Raw genomic sequence first — 19,260 nt, forward strand, 5'->3', positions numbered from 1 at the left:
AACACAATAAGTAACTATTTATTGTTATTAAGTTTAATTTGTAGAACTCCATTTTAATTTTTATTTTTTATATATTCAATAATATTGTTATTGGGTTTATAAAAACAGTTTATTTTTAAACAAGTTCTGCTGTGTAATTATTATTACGCGTGACAGCTGTTTCGCCCTCTGAAGGCATTATCAAACTGTTTGGAAAGTTTGATAATGCCTTCAGAGGGCGAAACAGCTGTCACGCGTAATAATAATTACACAGCAGAACTTGTTTAAAAATAAACTGTTTTTATAAACCCAATAACAATATTATTGAATATAAAAAAAAAAAAAAAAAAAAAAAACAATAAGTAACATTTAACTCAATGGAACTTAATTGGTCTAGAACATATGAATGTTTATTGTTATAATTTCTTACTGTACGACTGTTTGCTTCCTAAATAAAAAGATATAAAAAAATAAATAAATAAAACTAACCATACATACATTGTCATATTGAAGCACGGGTATGATAAACCATTAGATTACAACAGTAAAACAGAATCAGTTGCGAATTTGTTAATTAGTTGTTTTACTTCATACTATGGTAAATAAGTCTTTGAGGAAATTGTTACAATATGCTTTGCAACGCTTAGGGAATAGAATAGAAAATACGTATTTTATATAAATATTTGTTAATTATTTACATACCTACTTAACTTTACAAAATATCACAAATTGGTACTAGTTCTAGTTCAATAATAAGCGTTTCAACGGGAGAAAACTCTAAAATTGTTTCAGCGCGGATAAATTGGCGTTTTTTGAAATATTCTTTTTACAGTTTCACACAAATAATAATATTGGTTATTACATCATGTAATGGTATTTTTTACAAAACCCACCTCACTCAAGGATGTGCTACTTATTTTTCCACGATGTGCGACACTTGCATGTTTTACACCAAATGACGTGATATGACAGTAGTTATAATACGTTGGCATTGGAGTTTAAAAACGACATGTAGGTACAACAGTATTTTTATAAAGTAGCTTTAGCAATCTGAAGACTCCGTGAAGGAAGATCATCCAATAGAAACAAGACTGATCTTAGTTCTCGAAGAAACCGAATTTGAATATAAAAGTGTTACTAATGGTAATACATGTTCGGGGGACCTTGGGACTTGAAGGGACTTATTGTGGAAGTATGAAAACTCACAAGCTATTGAGTTATATGAATGAGCGAAAATACCTCAGTGGTTTCGTTATTGCACACTGCTATTAGTAAAGCGAAACCATAACTTAACTTATAGCTTTATTACACAGGTGCGTCAGCACGTACCCGACAGACTTTAACCAGCGATTCCTGGGCATATACGTACTCCGTCTCTTTCCAGCACCATCATCCTCACCACCATCCGTTGCGTCGTGTGACAGTGATCAGTGATGACGTGTGATAGCAAAACATATAAATATATATTTTTTTTTAATTGAAAAAAATGTCATCGGACAGTAAATGCTGTTGTACGTGCTGCTTCAACCCGTGTCCATTCTAAGATAAAGACTGCTGCTGTACGTGCTGCTTCAACCCGTGTCCATTCTAAGATAAAGTAGACTAGGAGAGATGAGGTGATTTTGCACAAGAGCGGCGCTGTATAAATCGTCCAAATATTATTATTATTATTAATAGGGACTAGATATGATGGACTCGCCGAACGTTACAGCGGTGCTGCCCAGGTCTGTTATCTATACTCGGTCCAACATTAGAACAACCCGTGGACGCGCATGTCTCCGCCCCTTCGCCCCACTCCTAAAAGGACGAGCGTCAACACATTTAGACCCACTTTTTTAACAAATTAATTATTTAATTTATTTTCCCACCGATAAATAAAATAAAAAATTAAAACATTTTAATACATTCAAATAATGATGATGATAGTATTACAATATATATTGTACTTTATTAGGCATCAGATTTATCAAATCGGCTAAGAAATCAATCCAAAGTTGAAAATATCATCATTGCCATTAAAAAAAAAATTAATTTTCCTCAGATGATTCATTTGAAATTTCAAAAGCTAACGAATTATCATTATTGTCCTCTAGTTCATCAACAATGTGATCGATATTCCGAAAATTTTTTTCGATACATATTTATTATCATTGTCCGTTGAGGTTTGTGCACCACCTATAAACATAAAAAAACCGATCAACACCAACATTCACAAATTTTATACATATATTACCTATCTATATCCTTGAATTATAAAAATGCATTGTTGTAAATCGAATAGTCATACAAATAACACATAAATAATGTTTACCTGTCCTTTTTTGTTTTTCGTAATTGGTGATAATGAATTCGGACATATCGGCTGAACATCCATTTTATAGCAGGGTCTGAATGGGTTAATTTCTCTAAGCGCGGGCACTAACGACTAACGAATTGTCAGCGAAGATTGCCGGAGATAGCCGAGCGATGGTGAAGGAAAGGAGCGGGGGGGTGGTATGCGCAGAACGAACCTAATTTGGTACTCCAACAGGTCGTTCTTATCGTGGACAGAGAATATGTGAGGATATTGTTTCAGCGCTCTTTATTAGCAGCAGACACATACCTGAACGGATGACGAACCACGTGCTGGCACTGTTGGTGGACGCGGAGGACTCTCTCCCTGCAGCAGCTGGTCCAGTTTCTTCACCACCTAGGATTCTTGCTGCAGAGTCTCCATTTTTCTATCTTCGTCGAACGTCAAAGTGGTGCTGCCAAGGTCTGTTTTCCATGTGAGGATATTGTGTCAGCGCTTGACTAGCAGCAGACACATACCAGAACAGATGACAAACCTCGTGCTGGCACTTTTGGTAGACGCGGTAATCTCTCTCGATGCAGCAGCAGGTCCAGTTTCTTCACCACCTAGGATTCTTGCTGCAGAGTCTCCATTTTTCTATCTTCGTCGAACGTCAAAGTGGTGCTGCCAAGGTCTGTTTTCCATGTGAGGATATTGTGTCAGCGCTTGACTAGCAGCAGACACATACCAGAACAGATGACAAACCTCGTGCTGGCACTTTTGGTGGACGCGGTAATCTCTCTCGATGCAGCAGCAGGTCCAGTTTCTTCACCACCTAGGATTCTTGCTGCAGAGTCTCCATCTTCTATCTTCGTCGAACGTCACAGCGGTGCTGCCAAGGTCTGTTATCTATGTGAGGATATTGTGTAAGCGCTTTAATAGCAGCAGACACATGTCAGCGCTTTATTAGCAGCAGACACATACCTGAACGGATGACGAACCTCGTGCTGGTACTGTTGGTGGACGCGGAGGACTCTCTCCCTGCAACAGCTGGTCCAGTTTTTTCACCACCTGGGATTCTTGCTGCAGAGTCTCCATTTTCTATCTTCGTTGAACGTCACAGCGGTGCTGCCAAGGTCTGTTATCTATGTGAGGATATTGTGTCAGCGCTTAAATAGCAGCAGACACATGTCAGCGCATTATTAGCAGCAGACACATACCTAAACGGATGACGAACCTCGTGCTGGCACTGTTGGTGGACGCGGTAGTGTCTCTCGCTGCGGCAGCTGGTCCAGCCTCTTCACCACCTAGGATTATTGCTGCAGAGTCTCCATCTTCTGTCTTCATGTCACCTGTTCCTGTTCTTCATTTTACTTTACTTAACTTCACTTTATTTTGGTAATATATATAAATATATTTTTTTTGTAATACCTGCATCAACTGTAAAGCGCCCCTGAGGTGATAACTCACAAAAGCGGCGCTATAAAAATTGTCCAATATTATTATTATTATTATTATTAAAGACTGCTGCTGTACGTGCTGCTTCAACCCGTGTCCATTCTAAGATAAAGACTGCTGCTGTACGTGCTGCTTCAACCCGTGTCCATTCTAAGATAAAGACTGCTGCTGTACGTGCTGCTTCAACCCGTGTCCATTCTAAGATAAAGACTGCTGCTGTACGTGCTGCTTCAACCTATGTCCATTCTATAATAAAATTAGCAAAGTGATATGAGAAAAAGACACCCAAATATTTTGATAAATCTACTTAAAAACGTAACAACAAAACTTTGGCAAAAGTCTTCATAATTGACTTGTGTCACTATTTCAATTTCCATTACAGCGTTAAAATATTTCGATCTTACTAGCCTGCTCAGCCTGCCCAGCCAATGTGGCAATCTGGTAATTTGTCATTTTAGACTTCCCAGCCGTCGATCAGTAAAAAAAGTTGCTTGGGTTATTTTTATTTTCACAGCTATGAACCATTTGGTGTACCTATGTCCAAATTTGATCAATTTATGTTATTTTTAAGTATGTAAGTATCCTACATTATTTCTAGATCCACAAATACATTTCCATGATATCATAAACCGTGAGAGGGTTTATTTATTCAGAATGTTCTACGCCGTTATTTAAAATAAATTGATACACCTTCTAGAAAAAAATCCGGTGTTCGTCAATAATAGACAGCGAGCAAAAATATGAGTTCGCTAATGAGTTATGAAATCATTAAGAAATAAAACGCACCATTTATTTTATTTTAAAATCTTAATTCATTTTGTTCAAATAATTATTGCTGTAAATCTGACCCCCGGCAAAAACCATTTTATTTTGGTTAATTATCGATTTCTGTCTATGGAAATGATTAATTTTATTTGTGTACAAAATAAATATATTTTCAACGCACCTTGAGTAATACCTACAAGTTGTATTGCACGAATAAATAATAGATGGTCAATGATTTCGTTATTTTCTATGCACTATTGACGACACCTGACAGGTGGAACGAGGGCTCTGGTAGGTCAATAACGCTATTTTAACTGTTTTAAAATGTATTCGAGGGTTTAAGTGTTCTATTATTTAAGTTTGTAATATTCTTTATTGTTTACATTATGTAGACAATGTTCTCTCAGACATGGAGGAGGCCAAAAGAAGTGACGTTGCCGGCCGTGTGGTGCAGGTTTGGAAGGACGAACAAGGACGGCAAAGAATTCAAGTTTTCGATACAAACTGCAACTGACGAGCATCATGACGATATGTTGAACATCATGGTCAAGCATTTTCTGACAGAAGCAACTTTTAAGGCTACTTCAGGTTAGTCAAAATTAATATCTTAAATTATAAAATAATTCAAATAATTTTTAGGTGTGAAATATAAATAAATAAATGAATTTGTTGATTACAATTCAAAAGCTGGAAGAAATAGGAATAGTGTTATATTCATTTGAAATGATTCCTGTTCATTATAATAAGTAACAGAAGCAGCTTTCCCAAATCATATAATACACTTCACCTCGTTGTTATAATAATTAATAGAAGCAGCTTTCCCAAATCAAATAATACACGAATACACGTCACCTAATTGTTATAATAATTAACAGAAGCAGCTTTCCCAAATCAAATAATACACGTCACCTCATTGTTATAATAATTAACAGAAGCAGCTTTCCCAAATCTTATAATACCAGTCACCTCATAAGTATTGTTATAAACTATGTTTAGAATGATTTACTCGAACAAAACACAACTAAGATGTTTTATTTAACTATAGACGTCCCCTAGTCCTTTATTGTTTCTAAGGAATACAAGATACAGATGTTATTTTATTAAAACATCCAAATTATCTATCAAAAATATTATGTAAATTTTTCGTAAATATTTCAATGAATGAAAAGTTTTGTCATGTCATCGAGAGCACTAGTTTATTATTAGGTTTTGCATCAACACAAATTAAAATATAAAACAGTTTATAAATAGTTAAACATGTTTTCAGGATGCCACAAATCGCCGCAGTACATCAAAACGATTAAGGGCCTGATAAGGAATGTTGTGTTTCCACAAAACATTTCATTGGTGTGCATTTTGGAAGAGGAATCCTTATCGAATGGTTTGGGGAAGGGTCGAACTGCAGGACGGGTAGTTGGTTACAATATGTGCGCCGTTTGCTGTGAAGGCGAAGACTTGGATTTTTCCGAAATTGTGAGTAATTACTAATAACACCTCTGCTACAGGTCGTTACGTTTGGTGGTTTAACGGGGGTGCCTGGGTTCATGTGATGAGGTTTGTCTATCTACCCACCTACTAGTAGACGAGACGAATCGAGAGAGACTGGTAAAGGGAGATATTTGGACCTTTCCTGTGAGACCCTTGACCCGCCCCTTCACTCCACAGTGGAAGCATGTAATAGTACATCCGTCACTTCTGGACACCCAGATGGTTAACCATCCCATTTAATAATAATAAAACATTTATTTGCCAACACATAAATTTTACATCTTTTTTCAACATAAATTCTATTGACATATATTTATTTTTGCTCCCTAGAACTTTTTTCTACGTTTGAACCATTCTAACTTCACAAGCAAACCTTACTTTGACAATTTATTCATAACCAATGCAAGTAGATGGCTTACTTCTATTGCGTTGCTGAGCGAAATTAATTAGAGCCCCGTCGGTTAACAAGTAGTCGTAGTAGTAGTTTGAAAAGGCTTTCATTAGGAAACACATAAATATTTGTGCAACCGGTCAGTGGCTGAGTTGGCATCGCATCTGCGTCCCTCTAAGGCATAGTGAGTTCAATTCCTCGGCTGGCAAAGTCCTCCATCACGACACAAGCAGTATTTTCCACTTACTTTGGTGGTAGTAGGATATTTTCAAATTTTTGTCAAGTTCTTCGTACATAAGTAGGGAATATTTCTCTTTCTTTAAAAAATACCAACTTTGTAGATGTGGCAGTTGCAGATATATACTTTTATTAGATAAGATAGCACTATAAGAACATTTTCCTAAGAAAACACGACTAAAACTGCATTTGTTACAGAAAAATAATAAATTATTTTTTGGAAATTTTTTTTTCAGATGAAAACTGAGGCGGGGGAGAAAACCATAAAGATCTTGACAGAAGTAAGGAAGCGCCTGCCGAGTGTCCACGAGAAGTACCGCGTCAGGGAATATCTTGGCTCCATGGGCCTGTGCGTGGTGCCGGACTACAGGGGCATGGCTCTAGCACAGGAAATGCTACTGTCCAGGTAGACTCTTCTAATAATTCTATACCGTCATTCCAGGCTGGGAAAGCCTTAACCGCTAACTCTCTCCACTAGATCCTAGAATGATTGTGCCGTCTAATAATGGCCTGCCAAAAAAACGAGTTAATTTACACGTACACATCGGACAAAACATGATAATTTTTATTCAATTTACTGAAATAACTTTTGTAGTCAACACATTCATGTAACATGTAATCATTTAAGAAGAGAAGATTGTTTCTAAATCTAAACAAAACTTGAAATAGAACCAGACACAGAAAATAAAAAAGGTAACGGTCGCAATTAGAGATATGTACCAGGACCTTTGTCTAACTGGGACATTGCCAATGGACATTGGTAATGCCGAAGAAATATATAACACTTTTTACGTACTGTTATGAGTTTGGCCATCCTTCATACGTATACATCGGCTCATTATTATTGACGGGCATTTACGTAGATAAAAACTGCTAGTACTGTCTTTGTCAAAATGATTTCATTTTTTTATTATGCTTGGATAACGCTGGCTATGTGGCTTACGCGTGCCGACCGTTTGCAAAATATTACGAATTTTCGAATAAAAATTCAAATCACCCTTCGTCAATACCGTTTATGTTAACCCAGTGTTGATATTTTAATTTTAAAGGAAAATAATTTCGATATTTACTTTTTTTAAATGACGACGCCTCTGTCAATGCAATAAGTCCCTTCGCGCAGATCGTCCTAGGTTCAATTCCGACGTCGACAAATAATAAAAGGGTTCCGTTTTCCAAATGACACGTTTAAAAAACCAGAATTGAAGATACGTCGTAGATACCCCAGCACTGATGAAAGAACATGTTTCAAAATCGCCAACTTGATCGCTTATGTTTATGTTATGTTTATGGGTGACCAAACATGAATTACTAACCTTTCACTTTTTAATTTTAGGCAGAATATTTCTCCTAGAAGTAGATTTTTACTTCTGGATGATTTAAGTAACGTTTAATCGTTGATGAAGACAAAACCAACGACTAACTGTAAATGAGAATATGAAACACACGAAAAATAAAACAAACGGCAGAAGAATTTACTAACGAATGCAAGAGAAGAGGTGGGAATAGGGGGAGTTGATTTAGGAATTACAAGGGGGAAAATAATTAATTTAGAAAGTATTGAAGAGAGGACTGTTTACAATCGATATTTGATCGCTTTTGTATCTAATAAAGTGAAAAAGTAATTTTAATTCATGTAAATCCCATTATTTCAATTTAACAATGTTAATAAACAGGAAATAAAATGATATTGGTTTGACTCGGCAGGATTAGTCTCTGCAAGGAGATAGGGGTGAAGGTGACCTCGGCGCTATTTACCACCAGGGCCTCCATCCTGGGCGCCATGGAAGCAGGCTTCGCAGAGGACGGATCCATTGCTTACGCAGATCTGGAGAAAGCTCTTGGCTTTAAGTTTATTGCCAACTGCGACAGCTGCAAGTTTTTATCCTATCAGATTAAACAATAATCTTTTTCTCCATTTTCCAGTTTTAGTATTATTTTTTTAAATAATTATTTTCATTAACTACTTACTTTACACTTTTTTAATGCTTTTTTACATTTTAATTATTCTAATTTTCTAAAGTTTTTCGAGTTGAAATAAATCCTTTCATATTTCTTATTTATGATAACAACTTTTTTTATAAAAAGCATTTTCTACAATTTTCTGTTTTTTGTATTTGTGTTTAGGCACTTAAATGTTTTTGTGTGTTTTAATAATTACAAAATACTTTCTTTATTTTATATAATATTTTATACGTCCAGTGACCATAAAATACGTAAGTATCTCAATTTATTTGACTATACTTTTTCCATATCTCTTAATTTTTTAACAATAATTTCACTTTGAATCAATGACATTTCTTTAAAAATGTGAAAAAGTTTATAATTATTTTGAATCCATGTAATAAAATAAATCATTTTAAATTTAATTTGATTTGTGAGTGTTTATTGAATGGATATTTTCAGTGAGAATGTACCTACATATATCGTTTAATTGCCTTCTCTACAAACTCAACAATACTTTTCCTGAAAAACATTTCAATTGGACCCATCACTATTTTTGTTTTCCTTAAAGATTATGCAGGTTTTTTATCATAAATTCAACTTACTAAATGCATTATCTTCGTGGCTTTCTACAAAAGTAATAGTTTCCAGATTTCATAGTGGTTGAAGCATAGAATGAAAAATAATAAAAATAAACCGTGGTTGCAGTGATAATGTATAGATATAAATAAATGTTTATTTTAATAAAAGTAGTAGAACAGGCAATATGGTGGCTCGACTCTTGATTCCCCGACGCTTGGTCCCCCGACAATTTTTTTTGAAGTATTGATTTGATAAGAAGTGTATACGTTGTAACTCATTCTGGGCGCTTCTATGTGTCTCAAAAAACTCAAAAATATACGAGTTTGTGAATATGAAAAAGTTTAAAAATTTCGGTCAGGTTTACTAGACCAAATTTTTTTCTATGAGAATGACCCAGATAACTCAAGCCACAACTACTACTAGCCTAGGTCAATGCTGGATGTGGATTTCGTTGCCTATATTGGCGGCAGAAATGCGCGTTAGTTTTGGGTTGAAAACATCAAAATATTCTACTTCTAATACCACTACCCTGTATTCATTCCATCGACTTAGACTTTAGACTATTAACGTTCTCACGCAAATAACTGCGGCGGTGTTCATATAAATACTTATTTTCTTTTTAGGATTGATCCCGTCTCTACTTGATCAACTATTCAATGAAATGTACACTGGGACACTGACTTAAATTGTATAATCAGAAATGAGCAGAAAACAAGTGCCGAACAATCCCGTAGGGATCGTTATGTTTGTAAAACTGTTTTACTCAAAAAGCTTGTTGTTACCCCATGAAGCGATCCATGGCGAAAATATTTCCAAGAACTGAGTTTCCGGGTGCCGCTGACCTCGCGCCGCTCCCCGCTCGGTTCATCGCAGGAGCGATATCAAAAGCGCAACAACTTATAGCCCACCTATAGAGATAGGTTTATTTACATCCCATCCTGAACATCAGTTCAGTTTGGCGATTTTGGTGATGACCTTAATTCCTAGTTTTGAATAGGTGGGACTAAATATCATCACTCACGCGATGTTCTACAATCTGTCGGCATTACCGCAGCTGAAATAATAAACAAGGGAAAACATTTTGCTCATAAATTTGGCAATTATTAATAGAGGATTGTTTCGAGTCTATTATTGACGTAATTCAATCACTGAATCTACCCAGGTACCAATTCCCTTTTTATGAATGTTAATTTTGAACATCCCAACACGAATTATCTGACAAATATTATTATGCAATTGGTAAAATATTAAAAGTCGATTATCGTTTTTTATTATATTTTTGATTAAAATTAATCATTTCGTTATCTAAAGATAATTGATGTACGAATAATATTTTATTAATAACGAAATTCAGAAGTTGTATTATACTAATAGCGTTATTTCCATAATGCTCTATCCATCTTAGTCAGATACTGAAATATGAGTAGTGGATTAAGAAATGTATTTATAGTTTGGAGATTGAGAATGCAATCGCCCCCGCTCAGTGCAAATATGGGCTCTAGTTAATTATTGTTAACTTTGATTGACCTTATAACATCAATATTAACTTATATTCAATTTGATATTATGTACCAACTATCAAAAATTGTTACAAAATACGAATAATACATTCTAATTATACACATGGTTAATTTTTTAGAGCAGATACTAGCTATAATACCAGATACTAGTTATAGTAACTAGAAAACTGGACCATCATGTAATCACATTTATAATGCAGATTATCCTCGACAAACACTTGCTTATCGATCATGCATAATAACTATGCCTACATTATTTGACTTCATTCTGTAGGTATACTTATAATTATCAAATTTAAAAATATATTATATGGTATTCAATAAATATATTATTTTAATTAATATTAAGGTTTTATGGTAATGCTGTCTATTACAGTAATGTTATATGTGCAACTATACAGGCAAACGAGAAGTCAGAAAATCAATGCAGAGCAGAGCGAGGAAACGAGTTTGAAAGCTATAGATATATTTAGAGAGGTCTTCATTCAAGCTAGGATGTGCAGTGGCTGATTAGATGAGTATGGCCATCCATGAAATATATTTGTAAAGAAAATTGTTGATAGTTGGATAACCTACCATCTTTCGTTTTTTTATTATTTCAAAACTAGCATACATCTGTGAAAAATCACGGGATAGTCTGATTTCCTGAATTTCAATTTTTAAAATATCGATTTAAATTATTTTCACTTAAAATATCATATGACAGGTAGATAGATAGGTACCCACTGCTTTTATCTACCCTTATCGTTTCTCTGAATTGTTCACACAATCAGTTACAACTTTGAAAAGGTCACTTAAATTCAAAGCAACTTTGAGTTGATCGAACCAGATTTCACGTAGGACTAACTTAAGCACAGCCCAGAAAACAAAAATTCGGATATTTGAGGACAGTTAAAATAAATAAATATGGGCAATTGCAGTGGCGTAGGTATTTATTTGACTCCGACTGTCGTAGGTTTCGAGGGTAAATTTTGCTAAGCCTGACAAGATATATATTTTATTTAAGAACTGGCGCAGAGCCGTAAAAATCGCGAAATCTTAAAGGTAATTGAGGATTTGTGAAACTGAAAGTATATATACAAATATATATATTTACCTCAGGATCATTGCCTTTCAAAAGAAGAAATGTGCCTTTCCAGTAACAGTAAAGTTGAAAAATTACGATGCCTATCAAACATTTAAACAAAAGAAATCCTAAAACATTTCATAAAATTATTAATTTATTAAATAATTTTAGAAACAATCTTATAGCTTATCTGATATGATTTATAGTTATCAGTTCCAAAATTGAAAATTAAAGCTTATTGAACTTGAATAATTTTACGCCCTATACAATAATACAATTTCAAACCACCGCACAGTGGTCCCGCAATCAAGTCATGGCGGTCATAGCATGTTGATATTGTAATAAACATTCAAAGCATAAGCAATTGCATTTAAAAATTCATTTTTTGGTAAGGAAAAAAACAAGTTATGTGGGTTAAATTGAATGTGGTTGATTTTACAAAGAGTGTATATAATTTGAGGGTTTGGTGAATGCTGATAATATTATATTATGTGTACTCTTGAACTTAAAGATAGCAGTTGTCAACAGTTTTCTTAACTTAATTGCTCAAGTCATGTACTTAATTTACGATTGGTTTGGTACACAATTATTTACATTATATAGCTGATATTTACAATGAATTATTCAAATTTGGGAATAACACATAATTTTATCCAGTTCTCCCCCTAATAGTTTACCTTACTCTCATTTTCTTTATATTGTTCCTTACTATTATTTTCCGGGTTTTGTAGATTTTTTATGCGTAGAATTTTGCTCCAATTTATATGAATAAAAGGATACTCGCCATCGCATTAGGTGAAACTTATTGCCTAATTTACAATGAGCGGTTTATTTAGATTTATTAAATTATTTAACACTTAAACTTACGAACATAATATCATATTGTAATATTCATATTTTTAATTTCTATTCTTTCCAAGTACATATGTTTGTTGCAATTAAGCAGGAGTTTTTTATTAAGGTATATTTGAAATGGTAATGAATTTATAAGGGATTTTGCATTGCATTCAATTGTTTATTCGTTGAGAAGGTAGGGTTAAATTATTTTAGACAGGCGGGTTATTTCCATGGATTCTAGTGCATATATTTTTTTTTGTAATTTATTCTACTTTTTATTGGAATAAAATATTTACTAGTAAAATTAAAATAGTTTAAAAATACAAAATATTTGAGTCCAGTAAAAATATATAATACAAAAAAACACTAAAACCCATCAGTCTACACAATGGCAGTGTTATTATTACATACAAGGGCAAAACATACAAGATGTTAAGGTACAGTATATTCACAGAAAATCTATATTACTTACTCCATAAATGTTCCAATAATTCTAGCACCTTTTTGATAACACCTATTATATAAACCGATTACCTAACCATACATATGTTTTTCATAGACGTCATTTCGACGGTTTACAAATGGCGTACATGATGCATAATTAAGCCGAGAGTCGTAATTTAATAAAAATAAATTATGCTTCATAAACTACATATATAAAAAAACTTTTTTTTATTAAATAACATTTTTACAATCGCTTGGAAAAGTAGTTAAAAGTTTATGAAAATAAAATTACAAATTATTATTTTTTATATATTTTGCTCGGCGTAGCAAGGCACACAGTTCAAAAGCCTATATATTTAGAAGTTTAGTAAAAAAATTACTGAAAATATATTCAACATTAAATTCAATTGCAAAACAAGACTCACAAATAACTAATTCCAACAAAATAGCAATGGTTTGACGGGGACTAATAGGGGCTCGGATAATAGTAATTTAACACTTCCTCGATGAGATCACTTTCGATGGCGAAATACCAATGAAACTTTGTGGCCCGAGATTGTTTTATTACCTGCAGTTAGTTTGGATATTGTGCAATATTTATATAAAATTTTGCGTCACATGACGTGCTCTCACTTTGGGCACTAGGTATAGTGGCTGAAACCTTGAGAGTGAGACAGGTTCACTTTTTTGTCCTTATTTTCATACGAAAATAATTATTAAAAAAATCGTTGAATTTAGTTTCATAATTTTTTTAAATCTCGGTCGGAACCTTTGGCTTCATAGTGGTGTAAATTTTAAATATTCTGTAGTTAACTTCTACATTTGAATATAAAGCTTGAGTTTTTCTCTTTCTAAAACAATTTAGATAATATTTCTCACCATAGCGATAAGGTAGATACAACGATTTTTGTGAGACCATAAAAGCGAAAATATTAACCTGAGGTGTTAATTTTTCTGTGTTACATGTTACCATTTTTTATTGTAATGCACGGCTGTGAAATTCAGTCACGGGCCACCTCTGGGATGGACTACTGTGCATCGTACCGAAAACCGAAATTAGTATTACACCCATTGTCATAAAGATTAAACCTGGCAAGCTATATTTTATAAAAAAAGTATTTTGTACGGAACAAATACCGGCAACGTAATTTCCTCACGTGAAATATTTTAATAACAATAGAAACCTTTTTCCACATGAAAATTGCGTCAATCAAAAGAAAATTCGCAATATAATATTACCCCAGGTGCGTCGCGATTGTGTCACTTATAAATAAGTGTATGTAAGTACCTGTGTATATAAATTATATCTATACCATCACAGTTCGTGGTTTCTTTGTGGCAACGTGGTACAAGAAGGTATTCACCTTATTCAATATCAGCAAAAATGCAGTCCTACCAACTAGAGATAAGTGAGTTTTAGTCGTAACTTGGCTAAATTTACTTTGCGATATAAAAAAACATTCGCCTTTAGCACGTATTTTTTACGGGTCCAGTCGATGCGAGTTTTTGTTCCCGGAATAGTTGATTGAATTCTTCGATTCTTTTACTTTTGTCACTACGCGGAGAAAAATGAGTATTGCTAATTTATTAAGAACCTATTAAATTATTGATTATTCGATTAAAAACGAGACTGCAGGCCGTTTCCTTATAGTAAATTCGTAATAATATCAGAACTCGTGTTAATTCACCTGCATTTGTCTAAGTAAAATGTAATGACGAAATACGAAAATTTTAGGATTTTTATGATCACGTGTTCCGACATCTGACAATAAACCGACATTTTACTAAAAATTTTCCAGTAAACCTATCAATTCATTCGTCAAGGGACTGCAATTCCGTTTTTAACCGATTTTCGAATAATTTGAAGAGATTCTTAATAAATTAGCAATTATTTATCAGTAAGTTTCCTCCGTATACAAATCAAATAAATCTTAAAATTAAAAATTTAATAATAACTTATTTTAAATGTTTTGTACATACTTATTTACCGTGTTCAATGCTGTTGCTATTATAGCTCTATTTTTTTAATCTTTTTAGCCACCTGTTTTTTTATCACAAACCAATTCACTCACGAAAAAAAGATTATCACCATTGCAAATACAAAACGTGTTCGCTGGAGAGATAATATTTCGGCCGGCCCGCCAATTCTAGTGACGTAATAATTGTAGCTACCTACTAAAAAAACTACATACATACAAATACACATTTGTATAGGCGTGGCGTCATGAAGCCAAGTGATTGGAGTCTATTCTTGAACATTATTTTTGGAGAATTTTCTCTGCCATTTTTTTTTGTAAATTGCTGTAGCCAGTGAAAAATTGAAAAAAAACATCCATACAAACGGCTTAGACGCCAAAGACGCCTTAGGTGGCCGTAAGGAAAGTTATTGAATCCTTCTTAGGAACATCTAAATCTTTTTTCACTAGCCAATATATACATAACTTACTTATAATCACTGATCTATAAGAAAATGATACATGATACGCATCAAGGTTAAAAATAGGAACTGCCCAAAACTTTTATTTAAATCGGTGGACAATTACTTATCGGGCCGCACCATCATTATATCTCATGGCGACACCGTTATTGAACGCGAAGTCGATATGGGGTGCCCTCAAGGCTCCAACCTAGGTCCTGAATTTTGGAATATAACCTTCGATGATTCCTCTAGGTTACCCTTGCCTGAAGGATGTATCATGATCGACTATGCGGACGATAAAATGTTTCTTGTCTCTGGGGACAGTAGAAGAGAAGTTAAACGTAAGGCTGGTGAAGGTTTGGACACCCTCCTTAAATGGGGGGAGAGGAATAAAATGACCTTCGCTCCCCAGAAGACAATGGGTCTCCTGATGAAGGGTTCTTTCCGTAAGGAAAGAAACCCTACCATCCGTATGGGAGACACTAATATCAAATTTGTGGATAACGTCAAATACTTAGGTGTCACTCTAGATCGATCGTCCTCCTTTCTGGCTCATGTCAAAGATGTATCCAGCAGGGCTCAGGCGCTTTTCCTGAAGCTAAGAAGAATCTCCACGGCTGAGTGGGGACTTCGCAGACCGGCTCTGCACGCTCTCTACAGGGGGGTATATGTTGCGCAAGTCTCATATGCTGCCTCTGTTTGGGAGCACCGCCTGGATAACTGCTTAATACTTCTAGCTCTCAATAGGGGTCAACGCACTCCCCTGCTGGCACTATCTGGGGCATATCGAACCGTCGCGCCGCCTCGGACGCTTTGCCAATTTTGGCTGGTGTACTACCAATTGATCTAGAGATTAGGGAAGTGTTAGCGAAGCAGCGATTAATCCGAGGATCCCCGGCAAACCACCTTGGTGTCGTTCTGACACCGGGTGGACCAGGAACTCTCCCAGGACTGCTCCGAACGATGAGGGACCTGTCGCTCAAAGAGTGGCAGGTCCGTTGGGATAGGTCGAGCAAGGGAAGATGGACCTTCTCCTTCTTCCCTTCAGTTAAACTCAGAATGGAAGGGGCCTTCCTCAAACTGGACCATCACGTTACGCAGCTCCTTTCAGGACATGGGGAATTCAGGGGAAGGCTTCACAGCCTTGCCCTGTCCACCCACCCCAATTGCGCTTGTGGCAATAATTACCAGTCGGCCGAGCACATTCTGTGGCACTGTGAGATTTTGAAGGATGCCAGAGACGAAATGATAGAAGGTCTGAATGCCCCCATTAGACCGGTGTGGAACACCGATCTTGTTTCTAACAGTGTGAATTTCGAATGTTTGAGGAAGTTTACTAGGATCTGGGTTGAGAGATGGCCTGTGCTTAGAGTCGTTGACTAGTGTAATAATTGGGAACCCCCGGTGTACTGCTCCTGCTCCATGACTTATTCTTTTACAACTCTTTCATTATTGTATATGCTATTCTGTTTTTCTTATTTTACTATTCTTATCTTATTTCTTTTTCTTACTGTACCAGCTGTTGCAGATGATTTCCATTCGTTTATATTTTGTTTTTTTGTTTTTTTTTTAATTAACTTGTCTTGTACTTTTAATTCTTATTTTCTGTTTTCTTTTCATATGTTTCTTTTTCCCTGTCTAAGGATAACACACTGTTTTTCTTTTTACAGACACTGTAAGCACTCTTATATATTTGTGTTTACTAATTATCTCTCTTACTTCTTATTCTTATTCAATACTTACTGTCCTCTCTACAGACCATGCAGATCTTATTTTTACACCTTTACTTTTGTTTTTACTTATTTACCGTTGCCCTTATGTGGCACTTTTTCGATTGATTATTGTTTTTCATTTTTCCTCTTATTTTCTCTTCTTTTTGCATGTATTTTTTCCGGTTTTCTTTTCTTTTTTTAGTAACAGCAACGAGTTTACAGGCGAGAACTGAACTCCGTTGTCTGTTTTGTTTTGTTTATTTTCCCCATTAGGGGTTGGATAACGGGCCTCGTCCCCGCATGCACGACTGGAGCTTCTTATTATTCTTTCTTACCGGGGGACTCCGCCAATCACCTGCGCCACCCCTGATGAGCGTTGGTGGTCAGAGGGGTGACTGTGCGGGCTGGGGTAACCTCCACCCTGCCTCCGACCTCCTGACGCTTCTTTCCCCTAGGTTCTTTAGGGTTTTATCCCTCTTTTTCCAATACTTATCTTCAGGGCACCACCGGGTGGTCGGCTAAGGGGTGTGGAAGTCCTGACCTGCACCAGTCGCCCCAACCACCACCAATTTCTCGACAGGACTGCCAGTCGTGGTTCGGCGAAACTCCCCCGTCACTCTATTGTTTTCTTTACTTTTATGTGTTTACAGGTACTGGAGTGTGGGTCCCCTCCACCAACTATCTGCCTGACACTTGAACTTGATTGTTTTGTTGTTTATTTTTCTGTGTTGTCCTTAGTTTAGTACTTGTAAGCGCTTGCATACCGCTTCATAACACCGTATGCGGGGACATTGAAGGCCTAGCTTCATTTATATAAATTGTAGAGCCGTTTATTAAAAAAAAAATAGATTCATGCGAGAGCTCCGAAGGGGTGACCATAAGTCACCTATACCGGGGTGGGACAGGGTGGGTGTACCTTCAATGTTCTATAAGAAAATGTTACACATTATGAGACTGAATGGCGAGAAATAAAAGTACAATAAGGTTATTCGGCAAATACCTTGCTATTAAGATCTGGTCAAAATAATACAAAATCCCGTATTTAGCAATGTTTTCTTTCGGATTTTTTTCTCAAATTGTGATACCGAGAGTATCTACTACTCTAAAACCAGATACCTACCAGTTGCTACTACATTTTATTTTCTTTTTTCATCTCTGTCATAAATCTCTGCGAAATGAACGTCTTTTGAACGTTTTGGTGAAATTCAACCTTCGATAGGAGAGGCATGGTAAGAATGAGAAAACCCTGTGTTCACTATTTCCCTGCCTTTTTACACTATCTATCTATTCTATACCAATGGTTTTATTTAGTCAATGATCTATATAAATAAAAATGTATATGATTGTTTGTTCAAAATCTTAAATCTCCGAAAGTTCTTCACCAATTGCTTTGAAATATTGACACAACGTTGTATATATATATTATACAGGGTGTATCGGCAAGTACCCGACAAACTTTAACCAGCTATTCCTTAGTATATATATATTATACAGGGTGTATCGGCAAGTACCCGACAAACTTTAACCAGCTATTCCTTAGTATATATATATTATACAGGGTGTATCGGCAAGTACCCGACAAACTTTAACCAGCTATTCCTTAGCATATATATATTATACAGGGTGTATCGGCAAGTACCCGACAAACTTTAACCAGCTATTCCTTAGCATATATATATTAAACAGGGTGTATCGGCAAGTACCCGACAAACTTTAACCAGCTATTCCTTAGCATATATATATTATACAGGGTGTATCGGCAAGTACCCGACAAACTTTAACCAGCTATTCCTTAGCATATATATATTATACAGGGTGTATCGGCAAGTACCCGACAAACTTTGACCAGCTATTCCTTTGCATATTTGGACTAAAAAATCTTATGAGCACTTTGCTGTCCGGTAACGTTTTTTTTTAATAAAAAATTAATTATTCATATTTTCACCACATGTCACCACTGTTTTATCCTTTGTCAAAGTTTGAAAACCCATCTGGCAATATTTTATTCGAATTCCGTTGAATAATGTACGTGTGTACCTATATTGGCGCCCTTTTACAATCACAACGAAATGGCACGGCACCATTCGTCTCATTTTTAACTATTATTATTTAGTGTGTGCGAAAGAGCGAAAACGCTTTTCGACATACT

General features: G+C 35.3%; 2 protein-coding genes across 2 annotated transcripts in view; one reads left to right on the forward strand and one right to left on the reverse strand.

Annotated features, from left to right (window-relative positions):
• Positions 1-19,260, reverse strand: part of LOC149427052 (uncharacterized) — a 421,382-nt gene that overhangs the window by 286,895 nt on the left and 115,227 nt on the right. The window lies entirely within an intron of this gene.
• Positions 4,596-8,559, forward strand: LOC149427055 (uncharacterized). Its single transcript, XM_089634866.1, has 5 exons — positions 4,596-4,765; positions 4,867-5,062; positions 5,742-5,947; positions 6,827-6,996; positions 8,295-8,559. The coding sequence occupies exons 2-5, from the start codon at positions 4,870-4,872 to the stop codon at positions 8,491-8,493; spliced, it is 768 nt and encodes a 255-aa protein (XP_089490992.1). The 5' UTR covers positions 4,596-4,765; positions 4,867-4,869; the 3' UTR covers positions 8,494-8,559.

The sequence above is a fragment of the Hesperophylax consimilis genome, chromosome 1 (assembly GCF_061612785.1).
Source record: "Hesperophylax consimilis isolate HC1 chromosome 1, BYU_Hcon_1.0, whole genome shotgun sequence".
Lineage (NCBI taxonomy): Eukaryota > Metazoa > Arthropoda > Insecta > Trichoptera > Limnephilidae > Hesperophylax > Hesperophylax consimilis.